A 7,956-nucleotide genomic window follows, 5' to 3' on the forward strand; every position below is an offset into this window, starting at 1 on the left:
CGCCAAGCAGAGAGAAGTGATCACGCTTTCCAACACCATGGCACAGTACAAACAATCGAAAATGTGCTACACCGTATATTATTAAAATCCGGGAACGGCCACTGTTTTCGGCTTCTTACCAAGACCTTCGGAGACGTTCCTCGAAAGGTTTTCCGCCGAGGGATTTCACAACTACCACCCGTGAAAGGTGTCTGCGCCTGCGGTCTAAAAACATCGGGGCGGACCACGGGTGGAAGAGGATTCGTAGAGAAGGGCTGTCTGCTTTCTGGAGCGATGAGGGAGTATAAAGTGGTCGTGTTGGGCTCGGGCGGCGTGGGTAAATCAGCATTGACGGTCCAGTTTGTGACGGGATCCTTCATTGAGAAATACGACCCCACAATAGAGGATTTCTACCGAAAGGAGATCGAGGTGGACTCGTCGCCCTCTGTTCTGGAGATATTGGACACGGCTGGGACCGAACAGTTCGCCTCCATGCGAGACCTGTACATCAAAAACGGGCAGGGATTTATTTTGGTCTACAGTCTGGTCAACCAACAGAGCTTCCAAGACATCAAGGCGTTGAGGGATCAAATCATCCGAGTGAAAAGATACGAACGAGTGCCCATGGTTTTGGTTGGAAACAAGGTGGACTTGGAAGGCGAGAGGGAGGTCTCTTCCGGGGAAGGCAAGGCGCTGGCTCAGGGGTGGAATTGCCCGTTTATGGAAACTTCTGCAAAAAATAAAGGCTTGGTCGACGAACTGTTCGCAGAAATCGTGAGACAGATGAACTATTCTTCTTTACCCAGCGGTGGAGATCGATGTTGTTCTTGTGTGCTTCTCTAAGAAAACATGTTTCGTGCAGCTGTGAGTGCTTATCTATGTGAAACCCATCAAACAAGCCCTATTTTGATAACTTGTTGATAACAAAATGATACGGCCTCTTTTTTTTTTATTAAGCGACCGTCAATATAGAAAGATGCCAACTGTTGTATTATTGCACACACCGTCGAGGATGACAACAATCGATATTGAAATAGCCTATAAAGTGTTTACATGACAAAGTACTTGAATGTTTAAGATTTTAGTTTAATATCACACAGCTTTGTATTTTACACTTCTCTGGAAACGTGCCTCGATGGGAACGTCATATTGTGAAACCTAAGAGGGACACTATTTTTTTTGTTGTTGCTTTGTTTATGCTATGAAAATGTTTAGTGGGGTTTGATTACTGTTGAGTTGTACTTTTTTCACGTCTTCTGGGCAGGTCATTCAGGCCTGGAGAGATGGATTGGAGGACTCCTCCCTCTACTGAACAGGGAGGGTCCGCTTTCTGTGGATTCTGCTGGGCTCAAGGAACGTTTGCCCCCCAACATTGGAAACTCCCTGCAAAAGCTCATGTTTTGATTTGTACAGTGTCAAATAAACCCCAAACGCCAGGCAGTAAACCTGCACTGGTCACTGGAACCAGCCTAAACCTGAGCGTCCAGTTCAAATAAGACTAAACATAACAAATAGCATAAACATCACGCTATTGTACATTACCTGCAGAAAAATGCCTACTCAAGACATGGGGCTTATTCATTACGCCGATTCTGTTGCAAAACGCTTCTTAAACGGAAGCAAATGGGGCGAGACCTACCTGAATTGGTCCAATAGAAACTCGTTTTGCTCTGTTTGCTTACGTTTGGTTCTTAAACGGTTTCCGTAATGAATATGCCCCTGGAGTGTGGTGGTTTGAATTTTTTGTGTTTTTTCTTTGGGACTGGTGACGACATTGGATTGAATACAAAACTTGCTCTTCCCCTGCCAGTGTCACACTTTGATTTGCACAAACAAGGACCTTAAAGATGTTACTGACGTGACATGGAGGATACACATGACTGGACCCCATGTCAAGTGCCTTCCTAAGAATTACACCTGTCTCCATGTGCCAACCAAGGAGCCCTCTAATCACAACAGTACTTTACAGTTTGTTTGATTTCAGTTGGGCTCATAGTGAAAGTGTTAACTTCCTTTTTGTATTTTTCAGTGAGGAAGTTGAGGTATAGACCTAGACCAACAAACAGTTATTTCATGGCAAAGTTTGGCCTATCCCCCCCCCCCCCACCACCACCACCGGTACTAATTCACCGAGAATATGAACCTGAGCTTTATGCTGTGGGTTCAGAGAAAAGTAAGCCATGTTTGTGTTTTTATTTTAATGATTACTTTCTGAAATGTGAAATCCTGATTCAATTGTAATTTTGACCTCAGACAAGCCTATTACAACCCAGCTGTCTGGATTGAAGGACTTTTCAATACAGAAGGCGTTTTATGTAACATTTTGGTGTATGCTCTTCATTCTGTTGGCGTGGGTGTGTGGGTGTGTGCTTTACACTTAAACGTGTGGTCATTAGCATAAGACTATAGGTCCCGTGTAGCTCAGTTGGTAGAGCATGGTGCTTGCAACACCAAGGTTGTGGGCTCGATTCCCATGGGGGGGACCCCCCAAAAAAGTATGACAATGTATGTTATACTGTGAGCCGCTCTGGATAAGAGCATCTGCTAAATGATGTACATGTATAGGCCTGGTCCACAGACGATGGCGTCATAGTTTTTCTGATTAACTGTTGAGTAATTTGTCGGTCCCAGGCCTGGCTCCTAACAGGTCCTCTACAGTACAGAAACCCTATCTCTCTCTGTTTTGTCAATGGTTGAACATAAACACAACTTTTCTGTGATGTAGTCGAGCAACACTGAAGTCGACCAATTTATAAGGGTTTTTCGTCCCTCCAGCTGTTAAGAGTAGAGGGCACGCTGGGTGTAGTTGATAAGTGGTGCTTCCTGCCACATGGTTTCTGGGTAGAGGGAGTCAGGAGGGGACAGAGGGGGCTTTCTGTGTCTGGAGCTAAGCCGAATCAGCAGACAGAGCCGAATGAAGCAGGGAGAGGGTGAAAATAGATGTGTTGGGGTGTGTGTGTGTTTGAATGAAGCAGAGACGGGGTTAAATTAGATGTGTTGGGGTGTTTGAATGAAGCAGAGAGAGGGTGACATTACATGTGTTGGGGTGTTTGAGTTTGAATGAGGCAGAGAGAGGGTGAAATTAGATGTGTTGGGGTCTTGTGTTTAAAAAAAGCAGAGAGAGACTGCTTCTCTTGCCAGGGCCGTGCCCGAGTCTGTTTGGGGCTGGTATGTATGCCTATAAAGTGAACAGTCAAAGCTTTATAGTGCTGAGTGGTTGGGGGGGGGAAGACATTCCATACATTATGGTAGATGTAGCTTAGTCATGGCGGGGGAAGGGAGAGGAGGTAAAGTGCACTGTGGTGCAATAGAGGAGGAAGAATTGAGTGACAATATCCTGCACAATACCAGGGAGATTCTAGTGTGTGCATGTGCACGCCATATGGAAATTGAGGTGTGTGTATAAATGTCAGTAAGTGTGTGTGAGAGAGAGAGAAGTGTGATGTCAGGAAATAATTGATCCCAGTATCTATTCTTTACAAGACCGTCCCACTAGGTTGAACAGCAGCTAACATGGTTTACTTCCCTTCCGCCTTGAGGGTTCTAGTCATCATCACCGAGGTTCTGCTTCCTTGGTGAACTCAGTGACCCTTGACAGTCAGACTAACGCACTGTGACGTGCCCTACATGTACCAACACAACCTTAACGCTCTCCATCCACGAGGCTTGCTCAGAGAAATCACACAAAATATAAGGTTCCAGTTTTAAAATGAAGGATGTTTGAGGCTGTCTGGGCCCGTACTGTTAGCCCTAGTCATTCACTTAAAGGACCAATCAGCAGTTGAGACTATAACAACGTTTTGGTAAAAAGTTGAGGGATGGGCTTGGAGAAATGTAACGACTCTCAAATTCATAGAAAGTGCTTTGGATGCAAGGACTGACCATCCAAAATTATAGTTTTAACCATGTTTTGAGGCTATAGAGTGTTTGTTTAAAACAAGCTTATATTTTGGGTTCTGACGAGGTGTGACAGTTGAACTAAGCTCATGAGGCAGTTGCACTAAGCTTCTTCAATAATCGATGGGTATAAATCATTGATTTATTAGTCAAAAAATGGATGTAGCAACTGTGGATTAGCCCTTTAATGGGGTAGGATTATTAATACCATTTTCAATAGAATCAATCAGAAAACGTTATTACCACGCCTCCAATTAAATGGATAAGTCGTCCAAATAAATCAAAGGCAATAGGAGTGTGGGTCACCTAGGTGTGTTATGATCAGATTGTAAGATACTTCTGGTAATGCCTCAGAATATGGAGCTTATTGATAGTTATAAAGCTTTCTGTTTCTAATAACTTGGTCCATTGAGAGCAGAATCCATGCCTGAGATCTGCTATTGATACAGTGGCTTGCGAAAGTTTTCACCCCCCTTAGCATTTTTCCTATTTTGTTGCCTTACAACCTGGAATTAAAATGAATTTTCTGGGGGGTTGTATCATTTGATTTACACAACACACTTTGAAGATGCAAAATGTTTTTTATTGTGAAACAAACAAGAAATAAAACAAAAAAACAGAAAACTTGAGCGTGCATAACTATTCACCCCTCAAAGTCAATACTTTGTAGAGCCACCTTTTGCAGCAATTACAGCTGCAAGTCTCTTGGGGTATGTCTCTATAAGCTTGGCACATCTAGCCACTGGGATTTTTGCCCATTCTTCAAGGCAAAACTGCTCCAGCTCCTTCAAGTTGGATGGGTTCTGCTGGTGTACAGCAATCTTTAAGTCATACCACAGATTCTCAATTGGATTGAGGTCTGGGCTTTGACTAGGCCATTCCAAGACATTTAAATGTTTCCCCTTAAACCACTCGAGTGTTGCTTTAGCAGTATGCTTAGGGTCATTGTCCTGCTGGAAGGTGAACCTCCGTCCCAGTCTCAAAGCTCTGGAAGACTGAAACAGGTTTCCCTCAAGAATTTCCCTGTATTTAGCGCCATCCATCATTCCTTCAATTCTGACCAGTTTCCCAGTCCTTGCCGATGAAAAACATGGATGGTGCTCCTTCAGGGTTATCTTTGGTCTCTTTATTGCCTCTGATTAATGCCCTCCTTGGCTGGTCCGTGAGTTTTGGTGGGCAGCCCTCTCTTCGCAGGTTTGTTGTGGTGCCATATTCTTTCAATTTTTTAAATAATGGATTTAATGGTGCTCCGTGGGATGTTCAAAGTTTCGGATATTTATTTATAACCCAACCCTGATCTGTACTTCTCCACAACTTTGTCCCTGACCTGTTTGGAGAGCTTCTTGGTCTTCATGGTGCCGCTTGCTTGGTGGTGCCGCTTGCTTGGTGGTGCCCCTTGCTTAGTGGTGTTGCAGACTCTGGGGCCTTTTAGAACAGGTGTATATATACTGAGATCATGTGACAGATCATTTGACACTTAGATTGCACACAGGTGGACTTTATTTAATTAATTATGTGACTTCTGAAGGTAATTGGTTGCACCAGATCTTATTTAGGGGCTTCGTAGCAAAGGGGGGGAATACATATGCCGCACAACTTTTACAATATTTATTATTTCAAATGTTTTGAAACAAGATATTATTTTCATTTCACTTCACCAATTTGGACTATTTTGTGTATGTCCATTACATGAAATCCACATAAAAATCAATTTAAATTACAGGTTGTAATGCAACAAAATAGGAAAAACGCCAAGGGGGATGAATACTTTTGCAAGGCACTGTATCATGATTTATGCAAAATATTGTGAAGAATGCAGTGAATAATGCAGCTCAAATTAATATTCACCACTGAGAATCTCTATGAAAACCAGGTCTGGTTTAGTATCCAATAGTCTGACCTTGGGGATCCCGAGGGAAGGAGGCAGGGAGGGAGGCAGGGAGGGAGCCATTTTGGAGAAATAGCTACTCTATGCAGAGTAAGAGTTTTCAAAATGGTTTAGTAGTTGTTGTTTGCCTACCTTCCTTAAGGGTGTTGGATACCTGTTGATAGTATCGCTAACAGATGTATGATCAGCTGGATTAAACCATTGAAACAGTGATTAAACCACTAAAACAGTGATTAAACCATTGAAACAGTGATACTATGATTAAACTATGTGGGAAAACTGCTTTTGTCATATAGCTCATACTGTGTGTTTATGCGGACAGTACATTCATGCATCCTTGTATGCATTTGTCCATTTGCAAGCCATGCCTAAATGGGATGCATGCATGCGTGTGTATAACACTGTGACATGGTCCTGTAAAAGTAGGTAAGGAGGAACCCCTTTGAGGAATGATGATGGATCCTAGAACTGTGAAATACAATGGTGGTTTGCTAATTGACAGATACACTGCAATACTTATCCTGGCCAGGTGGAGAGGCCATTAGGCCAAAAAGCTCTCAGGTACACAGCCTGACCCGTACGGTGATCTCGCGTAATGTTGGAGATTCTTAAGCCATGGAGTAACCATTATGGCAAAACACAATGGAAAATGTTTTAAAACGTTTTTGCAATGGGAAATGAACAGGAGTTTTTCTTATTGGACGGGACCAGGTAGTCCCTCCTTGTTTCAGTCTGTTTTCTTTTGTTTGGTGCCTAATGAACAGGACCCTGGCCTTGCATCATATTGTCTTAGTGTGCTGGTGTGTCGCAACAGTTCCTCTTTGACGTGTAAAGATACCCTGTCAGGGAAGTTGTCACAGTCTCACTTCTGCATTGAAGAGAATCAGTGCCACAGAGTGACCCCTGAGATATAGAGCTCTATCTTTTATTCATCACTTACCCTCAAAGTGATTGAGAGAGTAGGGGCAAGTACATATTGAAAGTTGAAGTCAACCCTTACAGATATACAGTGTCTCTACACAGTGTGTTGAATCCAGAGTGATAGCTCACGCTGTTTTGGAAGATGAACATGTTGAAATGACTATTCAAAACAAAACAGAGGAAGGAATGGTTTCTTCCTTGTTTCCTTGTTGGCTTGCAGTACATCAGATGTCTCACTGACCCCTGACCCTGTGTGATCTCATTTGGGGCAGAGAGGCCAGCCGATCGTATGACACTAACCTCGTTGCCACGGTTATTTATCTCCGCTCAGTATGTAGGCCTACTGTTCAGTCAGCCAGGCCTGTGAGTTAGAGAGCGATCGGCAGAAAGACCATGATTCGTCTTTTCCCACCGAGGACATCCACACTGTTATTGGCTCTATTAGTGTAGTAGTTAAGTGGCCCTCTCCCAAATACAACCCCCAAAACCTCCCTCAACCCCTCCCCCATCCCAATACAACCCCAAAACCCTCCCTCAGCCCCTCCCCCATCCCAATACAACCCCCAAACCCTCCCTCAGCTCCTCCCCCATCCCAATACAACCCCCCAACTGCTCCCTCAGTGCCTCTCCCATCCCATCCCCAAGTACCCCCCCTGTTGCTTCCCAGATACCCCAGAGTTATTAAGGATCTAAACCATATGGACACAGAGAGATTATTACCCCCACATAAACACACACATACGTGCATGCTGGTGGGAGGAGATATAGGAGGATGGGCTTATTGTAATGGCTGGAATGGAACTAATTAAAAGGTATCAATGGAAACCACGTTTGATTCCGTTCCATTTATTCCATTCCAGCTATTTCAAAGAGCCCGTCCTCCTATAGCTCATCCCACCAGCCTCCTCTGGTGCATGCAAACACACACACACACAAACACACACGCACACACTCATGCATGCACACACACACATGCATGCACACACAGACACACACACACACACACACGCACACACACACAAGACTAACCCATCCCTAGCCTCAGGGACCCCTTCCTCCCTCCGTTTCCCCCTCAGTACCCTCTGTTAGGGTTGTGGGGTGAGGGCAGGAGGACGATTGAGATTCAGAGCCCATGTTGTCATCACTACGAGACACATTATTTTCAGTGTTCCCGGTATGAAAACTATACTGTATCTTGTAGACCACAATTAATGTGGACTCACAACAAGACCAAGAGAATAGAATAATCATTAATACATTTGTAAATGCAG

General features: G+C 44.0%; 1 protein-coding gene across 1 annotated transcript; it reads left to right on the forward strand.

Annotated features, from left to right (window-relative positions):
• LOC311098916 (ras-related protein Rap-2a-like) lies at window positions 1–2,296 on the forward strand. The gene is made up of 2 exons (XM_084139463.1): window positions 1–843; window positions 1,244–2,296. Exon 1 carries the CDS (start codon window positions 274–276, stop codon window positions 820–822), a length of 549 nt encoding a protein of 182 aa, XP_083995589.1. The 5' UTR covers window positions 1–273; the 3' UTR covers window positions 823–843; window positions 1,244–2,296.
• The last annotated feature ends 5,660 nt before the right edge of the window (window positions 2,297–7,956 follow it).

This window comes from Coregonus lavaretus (assembly GCF_964263955.1).
Source record: "Coregonus lavaretus genome assembly, chromosome: 23".
Lineage (NCBI taxonomy): Eukaryota > Metazoa > Chordata > Actinopteri > Salmoniformes > Salmonidae > Coregonus > Coregonus lavaretus.

Excerpts from the sequence above, each read along its gene's own strand:
- LOC311098916 (XM_084139463.1), top strand. The coding sequence starts at position 274 with ATGAGGGAGTATAAAGTGGTCGTGTTGGGCTCGGGCGGCGTGGGTAAA.